Below are 15,356 nucleotides of genomic sequence, written 5' to 3' on the forward strand. Positions count from 1 at the left end.
TGTAGAATAAACCTAACAAGTTATATTCTAATCATTTTATGGAATGAACTCCATAATAGTATTTTTTGAACTCGCAAATGAATGGTTCAATATGACACATATCACAAATCTTTAAATTAAAGATTTTATGAATTGTTGTGTTTTCTAGATCCTTGGCGGCATCTATGTTTTCAAAACCTATAAATTCATTCCTAAGCTCAGTATAGACATAATCTATAACTTCCTTGCTTGTAGGAGGTAAGTCTGGGTTTGGATTTTCTGATAAGAATCGTCAAACGTTTCCTGTGGTTTTTGCCCTAAGATAATTAAAGATATCTCTTGGACCAAAAGCCTTTAATTGAGAATCTAATTGAATGTATATCATATGCTTACGATACCATTCTCTCAGATCTTTTCCTGTATCTGCACTACAGTCTATGTCTAAGACATCATCGTCTTTATGAGAATTCATTATTGGAATGTATTTAGGCGGTATATTTTTATAACGCCTTTCATTAATTCCATCTTGAATTATCATTTGTTCTCTAAGAAGTTGTTCTTCTCTTTTTCGTTTAGAACCTGCTTCTGAAGTTTCCGGATTATCAGTTATGACAAATCCTACTTGTGGCTCATCTTTATTACTAAAGGGTTCATCTTCATTACTAAAGGAACTTTCTGAATCAAAGTCATAGACAAATTTATTTTTCTTCGTCTGATTCTTCGACTATTTTTTGTTTTTCATTAATGTCTAATGAAGCCATTAATGTTTGTAGCTCTCCTAATTGGTTTGCTATTTCTTCCTCTGTTTCATCCATTAGAATTTTAGGGCTTCAAAATGAATTTTTTCATTTTGTTTTTCTGGTTTTATCATGTCTTCTCCCCCCCTTCTGAAAGAAGGATTGAAGATCTTCCAAAGTAAGACATTTGTCTTTTTTAATTAGATAGTTTATTTTTATACAAAGTTTTTCGTCTAGAATTTTTTGATTATCTTCTAAATTAGATAATTTTTCATCGAGTTTTTCTTTAAACTCTTTTTTGTCTAACCAATATTCTGTTAAAGTTTCTATATAAGAAACTATTTTTTCTAGTCGTTCTTGAAGAACTACTATTTTTTCAAAAATATCTTGTATTTTTTCTCCTAAACCTTTATTAGCCATTAACTAAGTTTTTTATTCTTTCTTCGAGTTTATTTGCTAAACTTTCAAATTCTACGAATAAGAAATAATCGTAGTCAATTATTAAAAAAATAAAAGGTTGTATCTCTACACCATTTTATTTGATTTTTTATCAAATAAATATTTTGATAAGTTGGTTGTAATATGAACGGCTGTGGTATTATTTTTCCAAATGGGTTTACAAGACCTTCCATTTTTATTTTATCTTACTTTATCTTGCTAATTTTTGAAGATTATTTCTAAGCTTTTCAGCTTTAATAACATATTCGAAAAAAAGTTGATAGTTAAAATTTTCTGTCAGATAATAGATAGCTGTTTCTTCAAACCATTTAATTTGTGCTTTTGCTAAATAAATTTCTTTGTAGTTAGGATTTATAATGAAAGGAAAAGGAATAATTCTTCGTTTAGGATTTTTAATCCATTTTATTTTAGATTTTTTAAAGTCGGTTCTTGATTGAACTGATTTAGGACTTTTTAAGCCGGTTTTTGTATAAACTGATTTAAAAAGTTTCGACTTTATTGGAAATGTCATTTTGGTTACTGCACCGTAGAATTTGCCATGTTATTAAGGTACAACCTATGCATCTAGTGTTTGTTCTTTCTCCTACTCATCTCTGCTCCATCGACACATTCTCATCCTCAACCATCTTCAAGGCATGACTTTTTTTTCGTTCCGCCATAATATGAGAACGCCCCTTTTGTGAGATTTCCTTCGAAGAGGGTATTCGAATCAGTGAATCTAACCTGGCTTAAGAGGTTTTAACTGTTAGATCTACTCTTGCCATGAGAGTTGATAAATCTATGTGGAGGCTAATAATACAAGTTGGAAAACCTAATATTTTAATTCTTGGTAAACGCTTTCTACTTTTTTTTCTTTCTGGAGATAAGGGTGTTTGTGGAAATTGAGGGATTTTTATAGTGATGGTTTTGTGAGTTACTGTGTTTCATTAATTGATTTTTCTGGGAATATAAATTTATGGTGATTTGATGAGTTTGAAATTTTGGTTACTAATGACAAACCATAAAGGATTTTGATTGTGTCTAAGTGCCCAAGCAGTAACTTAAGGACGAAGAACAATACAAACTGAAGTAGAAAACAAAATTGGATCGGAAGATTTGGCAAGACTACCACATCCTACAATTACCAAGTATATGGTCCACCATAAACTATGTTGGGCCATCATCACCCTTGCTTTCACCTATAAAAATAGTAACCTGCTATAGGAAGTCAAATATGAAGGTCCACCGATGGACCTTTAATAAATATGAGGACCATACTAGGGGCTACCAATTGAAAAAAAAAATACAATTTAATCCCTATAGTCTAAATTCTTAATTAAATGTATTTTCTTCCTAAACACATGAAACATGCATCCATTGACATTGAGACATCTTTAAACCAGCCCATTATATCATCTCAAATTTATTACTTTTGGCTTCTGTATTCCTCTCCATATAATCCAATAAAATCAACTACTTTGAGATTGAAATCTATGTTGCATATAACCTCTTCCAACATGTGAGTATTTTCTGTGTAACAGAACTGTGTCAAATCAAAACCAACAACATTGAATTGAAATCCGACGGAGCTTTTTACATCCTTAGGTCTTTTCTTCTATGAAATAAATACTCCATCAAGTGATCAACTCATCATGTATTCATAAGAAAGTGATATCAAGTTTCTTTCAAATCAAAATCAATATAGTCTAACAAGACTGAAATGATGCAGGGACTAAGTTGTTTGCGAAAATACAATTTATATCAGCAAACAATCATGAGATTTTATTTCTAACAAGTGAATAAACATGAGCAACCGAGCAATGCAGCATAAGAACTTCTTGCTTGTTCATTTTGGAGGTTGAGCCGGACGAATAATCTTGCATCTTGCTTTTATTTTGATGTTGCACCTTCAAAGTAAGAACTAGCTAGAAAGTAGCCATTTCCACATGTTCAGACATTTCCCACTCTTCCAATTCTCAGATAAACTGGAAACTTGGCAGTTTTGTGGCCACCTTCACCCCAAGCAAGCTTAAATTTTTCAACTACATCAACCCCAAGAAGCTCCACACCTTTCTCTTTTGCTGTTTGATAAGCTGACCATGATTTTATATAAGTTAACAAACCATCAAAACTCATCAATGTTTCTGTCACAAACTCAAATGGTCCTGTATGATCAACTCCATCCACTGCCTCAAATGGAAAATCAATGCTTCTATAGTTTTTCTCAACTAATTTACGCGCCGAATCCCAATAAGGTTGCGAATCAGTATAATAGAATTGATCAAAGACAGTGTCTACTTCATCACTAATTCTTGGCAAAAAGTAACACCAAGCAGCAATGACTCCATGAGGTTTCTTGAGTACCCATTTGACTTGTTCATAGAAATTTGGGAGGTCAAACCAATGAAGGCCTTGAGCAATGGTCACAAGGTCTATGGTTCCTTGTGGTGTTACAATTTGTTCAACCTCGGGAATGGACATTGTTGAGGGGGTGTGTTTGTATTGCACATTAGGGAGCTTAATTGCAAATTCAAGTTGTTGTTCACTCACATCTGTGGCTATGACATTCTTGTACAATGCAGCTAACTGAAATCATGAATTAAGTGTGTTAAAGTAAAAGTAATTTTGCGATCAAGAAAGAATTGTATTATGTGTGTGTGGAATTTGACAACTTAAGAAGTCACTTATTTATCACTTTTTCTCGTGCATTCATCGGTGAAATCATACGGGTTCCACCACTTTATGTGGGACTGGTTTTCAAAATTGTAGGACCACATTTTATCTGATAAAAGAGTACGTGTTAAAAAAAGTGTTAAATTATTATTCTTAATATTTTTCTAATATTCCTTACACTAACTAAGAAGAAGCTAGCTAGCATGCAAATGCAAATTCGGTGTCGGTGTGCATCACCTATATCCAACAAAATTCAAGGCTTACTTAGTTCAGGGAGAAGGCATGATAGATTTTATTAAATATTCTTACCTTATAAGTCAGTTTTATGAAACCATAACACAATATTAAAGTCTATTCATTCAGTCATTTACCAGTTTATATTAGCGTACCAAGCGTAATAGTACGAGACGTAAGGGGGTGTATTGAAAAAAAATTAAGTTCCACGTTAGGGCTTATAAAACCAAACAACTAGCTCAATTCTCCTAACCATCTAAAACACATATGTTAGAGAGGAGAAATAAATTATGAATAAAAACTAAAACAATGAAATAACCATAAAAGACATGTTATTTAGACAGACAAAAGTCGGATAACATATCTGACATCGTATAAAATATAACTTGAATGTGTGTAATATTAGACAGGGGAGAGAAAAAAACAATACAAAAGTCAGAAAATAGTGTGCACATATGTTGTTGGTTGATGTTGGATTTTGTGTCTAGAGAAACATCCTTGTAACTCTAATAATGGAGGAGTCATATTTAATTTGGATTGGATGCACTTTTCCATCTATGTTTCAAAGCATTGCGATTTTGTCATGTACTATTTAGGCTGTGTTGTTCTGTCTTATACCGTTCAGTACTTACTTTACGAGGGAGGATAAGAAGAATTTTTTTGTTTTGAAAAATACTCCTATAAGATATTGTAAGATAAGGAAGAGATAAAGTGCGAGGGAAGGGAGCGAACTTACAGATTTGGCGGCTTGGCCACTTCCGGTAGCAACATCCCAAACAAGGTTGTGAGAGGGAGTTTTTGAAGCTATGAATTGAAAGAGTTGTGGTGGATAACTTGGCCTTGCATCTGCGTATTCCTTTCCTTGATTCACAAAAAGTTCTGCCATCTATAACTCTATTTGATTTCTCCAATCACCACGCTGCACTAGTATTTATAAATCACTTAAATTGTATATTTATTCTATTTTGACATATAGCATGAAATCATTGACGTGACTTCACTTGCGTTTGGGTGGAGAATACCAATTTGGATTTCAATTTGTATTCTCATTTCCCAGTTACATCCTGTTAGGTGCGTGCGTTAGTTCCACAATAAATTGAAAAATCAAACACAAATTGCCAATAAAATTTAACAATTGACACACGGGTTTCAACATTCAAAAGGTTCAGTCCGGCTAGCTAGAGTGTAACGCCCTACTTCGATTAAAGCGATAAAACACGCGAATAAAAAAAAATTATTCAAGAAATAGACGCTACGTCTTCAACAACAATTCACACAACATGCATTTATGCTATCCGCCTAATTCTGACGCATATAAACAATCAACATTTATGCATGTGGTACCATACTACTCCAAAGTCGTCATTTATGCATGCATTCATCGTCAAACACATCGAAATTAGCATGTATAAACTCACCACCAACAATCAACATCATTTTCAAATAATGATTCAATAAATTAATTCATCATCATCATTTAGCATATAAGCATTCACCAACAATATCGCCATCAATTAACATATATACAAATATTCAACATCAACAACATTATTACCACCCAACAATAATTCATCAACAAAACTTTGCTCAACAACGCGGCAACAATGCAACAACAACGACTAAACAAATGCAGTATACATGTGATACCATCAAGCATCAAGCTCTCTTTACTAATGTTGTAATTCGACTTGACAACACGATGACAACACCGACAACTCAACATCAACGACAATGCAACAACAATTACATCAACTTGACAACACGACAACAACATCGACCACTCAACATCAACAACAATGCAACAACAACTACATCAACTTGACCACATATTATGCATGTGGTACCAATCAGGGCATCAAGCCCCCAACTTAATTGAGCAAAGGCTCCAGGGCATCAAGCCCCCAACTTTATATGAATGATTATGCATTCAACAGGGCATCAAGCTCCCAACTTTATATGAATATGAATTGACTCAGCAACAATTCCAACAACAACCAACAACTTCAACGACATCAACAACAACTTACAACTTTTAACGACATTGACAACAACAGCGGCAACAACAACAACAACAACGACTTCACTTCATAATATCATAATTCATCAATTATGAACAACATCATGTAACGTCATATTCAACAACATATACCTTCATATAATACTTCATCAATCATGAACAACACATAACATCATTACGACCCAACAACTCCATATAATTTCTCACAATTCAAGTAAAGGAGAAAATACAACACATTATGATAACCATCATATTCATCACCTAGCAATCATTCACATATCTTCTTATAATTATATCAAACCATCCACCAAAGATTTGCCAAGTAATTGGACTTAAAGATTATTTTCGACAAAGTTCGTCTCTCATTATCACTGTGACCTGCGTGCAGTAATTTGACCATAACTCAAGTTCTATACTTCATTTTGATGTCAAACCAACGGCATTAGAAAGGTAACTTCCATACCTACAACTTTCGTGTTTACACCTAAGACCAGTTCTACACTAATCAGTGCTAGATTTCATTTGAAATTCGGGGTTATGCTGAACTTTCATAAAGTTTTACTAAGACCCACTTGTAGTATTTTCATCATAACTCAAAATCTATAAATCATTTTCACGTCAAACCATAGCCACTGGAAAGCTAACAAAATTATCTAAAACTTTTATGTTTACACCAAAAGCTAATTCAAAACGGAAAAGGGTGAAAATGTGAATGTTTTCCAGATTTGCCTAACAGGAATTCGGGCCCGATTTTGACAGTTCGGGGCCCGATTTTGGCCGAACCAAAATACTCAAAAACCCAAATTTCATCAACCAAAATCTCAAATTTTGATCTCCCAATACCCAAATTTGTTCCAAAAGATTATTTACAGGTAGGTATATGTACTCAAAGGGCTTTCAACAACACATCAAACATGAAATCAAATACCAATTAATCACAATTTATCAAATCAACCAATTTTTACAAAAAAACAACAACTCAATTCACCATTTTCACCAAAACTCAACAACACACAACAACAACACACCAATCTTGAATAAACTCATGTAATCTCCAACACCCATAGCATAAAATTGATGAGAACATCATAACACAACAACAACTACATCATATAATCATGATCTCACCATCATTCAACAACCACAACATCATCTTTCATCAAATTGAGCAAAAATCAACAAAGTTTCATATAACCACAATTCAAGTATGTAAAATCAACAACAACAACATGTTTAGCATCAATTTCACATACCCAAAATTACATCAAAATACAAGCATGAATTTCACCATTTAAATTCACAATTAATCACTTTTGAGTTTAAGAAGAACAAAAGATTATGAATCAACAACAACATAGCTCAATTTAAACACTTAGAGCACAATTCACAATATACCAAATTAACTAAGAGATTATGAATGAAATCTAACCCCCTTACCTCAATTGACAATAATCCTAGCAACTTTGAATCTACCCTTTTCTTCTCTTTTCTTCTTTCTTCCTCTTCTTTTCTTCTTCTCTTCTTCTCACGTGTTTTTCTTTCTTTCTTTTCCTTCCTCTCCTTTTCTATCTTATAATATTCCTTCTTTCCTTTCTTTTCTTCTATTCTTTATTTAAAATAATATAGTCCACTCACAATAGGGCTACTCACTTAACGGTAAAATAATAATAATAATAACGGTTACTTACCAGCTCACAACTAATTAAAAATATTACTACTCACTCAACTTAGTAAAATGTATAATTATTACCCTTCTAACACCGAATTCTAATAACCCCAACTAAAAATACACATAGAGACAATAATCATATATGAGCACATATAACACATATTAAAAACAATCAAAATTAAATCTAGCAAAAATTGGGCTGTTACAACTCTCCCCCACTAAAAGAATTTTCGCCCTCGAAAATCACTTGAAGGAAACAACTTCGGGTACGAAAACTTCATCCTACTCTCCGATTCCCAAGTCGCACTATCACCAGTTGGTCCAACCCAAATCAATTTAACCAAAATGATCTCCTTCTTCATTCCAGGTACCAAAACAACCTCTTCAAATCCTGATACATCTTAGTTGTTCATGGATGAATAGTCAGACTAACATATTAGAAGCAACCTGCTACTCCCCACTACGCTCAAACCCACTTAAAAGAACGGAACAGCACAACAAGTACCGAAGGTAAGTCAATACCATTCGAGTACAAACAAGAAATTCAATGAATACTAGTCCAGACAAGACTGACCTCGGCTCTGATACCAACTTGTAACGCCCTACTTCTATTAAAGCGATAAAACACGCGAATAAAAAAAAAATTATTCAAGAAATAGACGTTACGTCTTCAACAACAATTCACACAACATGCATTTATAAATTTCTCAACAGTCGCAGCGGATATAAATCATACATCACCAAATTTACATGTCATAGGAACAACATACCACTGGGTAAAATCATCATTATTAAATAAAGTCTCCAAATCCCGACAAATGGGTAAAATCTTCACAACATAAATAAATCCAGAATAATCAATCTATAATAATCATACAGACAGACATCCTAGATCAGAGCCTACTCTAAGACTCCACCAAAAACGATAACGGAGATTAGCTCCCGCTAACCAAGCACTCATCAAAACAACTACTTCTGCACTCCGTCTACCCATTCATACAAACAGGTAGGCGGTCAAAACCACTAGGGGTAAGCTTCACATCAATCATAATCAACATAAAACAAACATAAGCATTCAAAGATTTCATGCATACACATATCCATAATCATCCCTCCTAGAATACTACCATCACATAATTATTATCCCCCATTCCATGCATCTCAAGCTATCACATTACTAGCATAGCATATCAAACATATTCAATCTCTAATCAAGTCATCGACACAAACTCATCATTCATCAACATCAATCAATGAAAGAATAACTCACCTTATTTTTCATTTAGCAACTCAACAAGTTCAATTCATCATTTCAAAGTTATAAGCAAGCAGATCATCATTATCAAAGAAATCACCACATCATATGTATATACATATACAATTCTCACCTCATCATTATTATCAAAATAGTTATCATCAAATTTATTCACCAAGTATATAAGCACAAACAAGTAAGGTTTGCAATTAGAGCATAGCTCAATTATTTACAACCATCAACAAAGTCCACCAATGTACATATACACCAATCCACATAGATCACAACATTCAACAAATTTCACCAATGCACAAATTCATCAACCAATCAATTTCAAATGTCCATGTATGTATTCATCAACACACTTATCATCAATAGTCATCATTCACATATAAACAATCAAGACTCATGCCAATTATGTTATGCGCCTAATTCCGACACATATATGCATGTTACCATACTCCTCCAAAGTCGTCACGTCATGATACAACAAAAACATCATTATCAACGGCTATCAACAACTATATATATATATATATATATATATATATATATATATATATATATATATATATATACATGCATTCATCGTCAATCACATCGAAATTAACATGTATAAACTCACCACCAACAATCAACATCATTTTCATATAATGATTCAATAACTTAATTCATCATCATCATTTGGCATATAAGCATTCACCAACAATATCGCCATCAATTAACATATATAAACAATGATATTATTCTACTTGGTATTTTTTTCATTTTTGTGTATAATATATAAACAATGATATTATTCTACTAGGTATTTTTTTTTATATATAAATTTTCTTATTTTATATGTCTTTTATCTTTGATCATTTAAGTTTGGACTTGAATATGAAAATAATTAAACAAGTCATTTATTTAAAAAGATTAATTAATACGTTCAAATTTTTGTAATATAAAGAGAAATATATGTTTAATTGTATCTTAACTTTATAAAAGAACCAAAATTTAAGACAAAAATAAAGATATTGAAAGATAAAGATTTGTGAGAAAAATAATATATTTTTTTTCGGTTTTAAAGAATGGAGTCATGGAATTCAATTCATATAGGTGAAACGAACTATTGCGGGTTTGACTATGCCTATTCAAAACTAGAGAAATTGAGCGGTGAAAATTCAAATGATATAGGTGAAACGAATTATTGTGGGTTTGGCTATGCCTATTCAAAACCAGAGAACTATTGTGGGTTTGACTATGTCTATTCAAAACCAAAAATTCGTTAACCAAAAAATTTAGCTGAAGTGGTTAATGAGTTACACCAAAAAATGAATAATTCTAGAGATTCTGAGTTTGGTTCCTGAGTGGACGAAGTTAACACGAAAAAAAACCAAACAATCGTTTACGCTAATGATTTGTGGTATACCATACTTTTGAAATTTGTTGAATTTTATCCACGATAAAATGCGACTTTAAATCGGCCTTTTTGGAAATAGGAAATCAAAATTCACATAACTTGTATCAAATCGCCCTTTTTCACCTTGTGGATAGGTCTTGCATCTTTGCGAGCTTAATATTTTATGGAGAATAGACAATCAAAATTCGCATAACTTGTATCAAATTTCCCTTTTTCACCTTTAGAAAAATGTGTAATCATTATATTTTTTAAAAAGGATAGAGATTGAGAAAGAGAAATATGTAAGAGAGAATGCGAGAAAAGAGATAAATGTAAAATATAATATCATTTGAAATATGATATAAAAAACAAGGAAAAATGTTTTATATTTTAGGTTTACTTGTTGAAATAGCTTTTGTAATATATGCGAAGTCTGAAAATAACCCTTGTAAAAGTAAAAACACAAATTATATCCCTGAGAAAACAATCATGGTTAGAGAAAATAATAAATAGCATGATGATCTTGCTTATTTAAAGCTAGAGGTATATAGGATACCTAGCTCCCTACATATTTTGATAAAAGAATCAGATTAAGTGGTTTTGTAAAAATATCGGCAAGTTGACACTTGGTGTTGTTGTACTAAAAAATTACATCCTTCTTTTCTACATGATCCCTAAGGAAATGATGTATGTCGTATTTCAATATTTTTAGTGGGTGTGTGTAAAACTGAATATTTCGTGAGATTCATAGTTATAGTGTTATGACACGTGATTGATGCACAACTGGGTTTTAAATCATAGTCAAGTAATTGTTGTATAAGCCATAAAATTTGAGAAAAACAACCACCGGCTGCCATATATTCAACCTCTACGGTAAAAAGATCAACACTATGTTGTTTTTTACTGTGCCATGAGACTAAACAGTTTCCAAACAAGTGACATGTACCATTAGTGATCTTCCTATGTCTATTGTTCCACTTGGACAAACGATTCCTCAATACATTCACAACTTGTGAATTATTAATGTATTCTTAGAACTTACAAGAGTCCAAGCAGTCATGTTCGAAAAAAGAGGTATCCAAGTCAATTTTAAATCAGAAACATTGGCTATTATAGCGGTTGATGTCTTCAAATAAAAAACAAAGATATGATAATTCTACTTGGTTGTTTAACAAAAGTAACAGCACATCACATTCACACAGCGCACAAACGTAAACAAACATCTAATGGCTTACTCATTCATATAGTAATATATTTTCAAGCTCAAATTGTCCACGTTATCCGTGGACCCCACATGCTCCTCTAAATAATAATTCTTCCATTATAAATAGGAGAATTCTACGGAACAGTCACCTAAATGACTTTTCCAATAAAGTCAGACATTTTAAATCAGTTTGTGGAAAACCGGCTTTAAAAGTCTAAATAAAAATGGAATTTATTAAAGGACCAACAGGGAAATGTATTTTACAACCCTTTATATTATGTCCAAACTATCAAGATATTACACTAGTTAAAGCACAAATTAGATGGTGCAATACAACGGCTGAATATTTTTTAGATAAATATTTATATGAAAGCCATGAAAATATAGATCATTTTTTATATAATGAATATAAAGAATTAGCTAGATGAGTGAAGAAAATAATACCCTCACAACTAGAATTAAAGCTTTGCTTGACGAAACCAAGAAATTAAATGAGAGATTTGAAAGACAGATTTCTTTTCTTGAAACCTTACCTCAAATCTATAAACAAAATAATTTGTTTACAAAAGATTATGAGCAAGGATTAGAAAGACCCCATGAAACTTGGGTAAATATGGAAAAAGATTTTCCGTGTTACAATAAAAATGAAAATAATAAATATCCTCATATATATCATTCTTTTAATCCTCAGTTAAACAATATCACTGATATGATTAATTATCTAATAAAAAACTGTTGTAAACAACATCTTTCTCTTCAAGAAGGGGGGAAGAATAAGGAAAAAATCGAAATCGAAGAAAAAACCTTATTTGCTAATTATAAAAGATGAGTATAGAAGAAAACATAGAGTATCAACTCGAAAAATTAGATCAACTTATGGCTACTTTAGACATAAGTGAAAAAGATTCCATTAAGGAAGAACCTGAACCTAAAGATCTAGAAGATTTTGTCTACGACTTTAGTTCTGATGATGATTCAAAAGACGATGGAAATTTCGTTAAAATAGAACAATTAGAAATGGGCGAAAGCTCAGGAACAAAAAGAGGACCCTCTTATAATTGGAATGCAGAATTCCATAGGGAATTTTCCCAAGCTAAATTCCAAAGAATTCCTATGAATTATATTCCCAAACATAGTGTAAATGATGGAAGTGGAATTCTAAATATTGATTGTGTTGACAATCTTGTTCAAGCCATAAGAAATTGGTATAATAAAAATACTATCCAGATACAGTTAGATAGTGACTTAAAAGGTCTAAGCCCAAAACAAATTTTTAATTATCTTTTGTGTAGAACAGAAGGTAATGCATATAAATTTCTGGCCGAAAAACCTGAAGAAGAACAAACTGCAGAAAACAGTATGGGAATGATTAATAAAATCTTTGAATGGCTTTTAAATGAATTCAAAGGATGGCAAGATACGGTAGACTCAAATACCGCCTTTAACACTGAAAAATTATGGAGAATAATGAATTTATCCATATGTAATCCTTGTTACATAGAAAATTATATTTGTGAATTTTCACAATTATATTATGATTTAAATAAAGACACTAGAGAAAACCAAAAGGTTGTCGAATTATTTTACCAAAAATTACCTATGTCTATGTCCCAAATAATTCAAAACGAATTTAACAGTGCAGTATCCTCAGGAACGGTTAAAGATACTTTAGGAGCTAGAATTTCTATCCTTAGAAATTGGATGCAAGAACAATGCCTAAAGAAACAATCAAAACGAGATGCACGAATAGGTTTGTGCTGCGATAGAATCCAAGGAAAAATTGGAGCATATGGTTGTGAAAAAACTAGGAAAAGAAGAAAATATCCTAGAAGAAAGAAATTTAAAAGATTTTCCTATGATAAAAAGAAACATAGGAAGAAAAGATTCTATAGAAGAAAAAGGGAGTACCCTAGAAAAAATAAAACCTGTCCTAAAGGTAAAAAATCATGCACATGTTGGCTATGCCATGAAACAGGACATTACGCTAATGAATGTCCAAAGAAAGTTTCTAAAGAAAAGAAACAAGTTTTAAACATGATCTATAGAATAGGTTATGAACCAGTAGAATCAGACTCAGATTCTGATTGGGAGCAACAAAGCTTCTATGAACTTTGTACAGATTCCGAAGATGAGCAAAACCAAGATTTTGAGTAAAGGAAACCCTAGTGCTACCTTTATTAAAATAAAACTTCGTAAGAAGGAGATTTTAGCCTATTTAGATACAGGCGCAACATTATGTTTTGGAAAACAAAACATATCAAGAAATTGGGAAAGATTAGGAAAACCCAAAGAAATAATTGTTGCAGATAAGTCAAAACATCAAATATGGTTTGTTTTGAAGAATATCTCAATTACTATAGAAGGTCATGAATTCTTCATACCAACAATTTATCTCCATGATTCAGGATTAGATTTTATCATTGGAAATAACTTTTTAAAATTATATGCACCGTTTGTGCAAAATGTTAAAACTATTTCTTTACTTTGGAAAAATTTAGCAAACCCCAAAGAAAAGACAAAAGTTATAACAACAAAAATTATAACTAGAAATGAGATTATTCAATTAATTTCTGAAAATCTTATAAACCTAAAGAGTATTTGGGAAGAAGGTAAATTATTTTTAAATCTTGAAGAAATAGAACAAAAACTTGATGTTGTATGTTCAGAAGATCCTTTGGATAATCTGAAAAATACAAATCATGAACTTGTTACCATCAAATTACGAGATCCTAATAAGGAGATTAATGTAAAGTATAAAATGCCTTATTCAGTACAAGATAAATTAGAATTTCAAAAGGATATAAAAGAACTTCAAGAAAAGAAGTTAATTACTCCATCTGCAAGTCCACATTCAACACCCGCTTTTTATGTGACAAATCACAATGAAATAAAAAGAGGAAAAGCTAGAATGGTGATAAATTATAAGAAACTCAATGATGCTACAATCGGAGATTCTTATAAATTACCACGAAAGGACTATATTTTGCAAAAGATAAAAGGATGTGATTGGTTTTCATCTTTTGATGCAAAATCAGGATACTATCAAATCAGACTTTCAGAAGGAACTAAGCCTTTAACAGCTTTTTCATGTCCACAAGGACACTATCAATGGAATGTTCTTCCATTTGGACTAAAACAAGCACCATCTATATACCAAAGATTTATGGATAATGCTCTTAGAGGATTAGAACATATATGTTTGGCATATATTGATGATATTTTAGTTTTTACAAAAGGAACTAAAGAACAACATCTTAAAGATGTAGAAATTGTTTTAAATAGAATTTCAGAAAAGGGAATTCTTATTTCAAAAAAGAAATCACAATTAGCCAAAAAGGAAATCGAGTATTTAGGCCTTATTTTTAAAGAAAATGGCACCCTCGATTTATCTCCACATGTTCAGGAAAAGATTCAAGCTTTCCCTGATGAATTGAAAGATCGAAAACAAATTCAAAGATTTTTAGGATGTTTGAATTATATTGCCAATGAAGGATTTTTCAAAAACTTGGCAACTGAAAGAAAGATTTTACAGAAAAAGATATCTGAGAAAGTTCCATGGTCATGGACTGAACAAGATACTCTAACTGTAAAAACTATTAAAAGAAAAATTAAAGTTTTACCCAGCTTATACAATCCAACAGAAAACGATTTTTTAATTGTTGAAATTGATGCTGATAAAACAACCTGGGCAGGTTGTATGAGAGCTCTACCTAATGGTAAAGCGATACTGAATCTTGATGATTCGGGAAACTATGTTGGTGATGTA

At 31.8% G+C, this 15,356-nt stretch overlaps 1 protein-coding gene across 3 annotated transcripts; it reads right to left on the minus strand.

Annotated features, from left to right (window-relative positions):
- Positions 1–2,793: 2,793 nt before the first annotated feature.
- Positions 2,794–7,623, minus strand: LOC146936540 (uncharacterized). Of its 3 annotated transcripts, none has more exons than XM_085751307.1 (3): positions 7,516–7,623; positions 4,798–4,980; positions 2,794–3,740 (listed from the first exon to the last, which is right to left on the minus strand). In XM_085751307.1, the coding sequence occupies exons 2-3, from the start codon at positions 4,945–4,947 to the stop codon at positions 3,105–3,107; spliced, it is 786 nt and encodes a 261-aa protein (XP_085607433.1). In that variant the 5' UTR covers positions 4,948–4,980; positions 7,516–7,623; the 3' UTR covers positions 2,794–3,104. The 3 variants fall into 3 exon arrangements, with proteins under 3 accessions (XP_085607433.1, XP_085607434.1, XP_085607432.1); XM_085751308.1 differs by having other exon boundaries at positions 4,798–4,985; XM_085751306.1 differs by having other exon boundaries at positions 4,798–5,125.
- Positions 7,624–15,356: the final 7,733 nt, after the last annotated feature.

This window comes from Medicago sativa, chromosome 3 (assembly GCF_051527215.1).
Source record: "Medicago sativa cultivar Bolivia chromosome 3, Bolivia_mono, whole genome shotgun sequence".
NCBI lineage: Eukaryota > Viridiplantae > Streptophyta > Magnoliopsida > Fabales > Fabaceae > Medicago > Medicago sativa.

Bases quoted from the DNA above. Each gene is read 5' to 3' on its own strand.
- LOC146936540 (XM_085751307.1), bottom strand. From the start codon at position 4,947: ATGGCAGAACTTTTTGTGAATCAAGGAAAGGAATACGCAGATGCAAGG. The intron at 3,741-4,797 runs GTAAGTTCGCTC...TCATGATTTCAG, and splicing joins GTGGCCAAGCCGCCAAATCT to TTAGCTGCATTGTACAAGAA.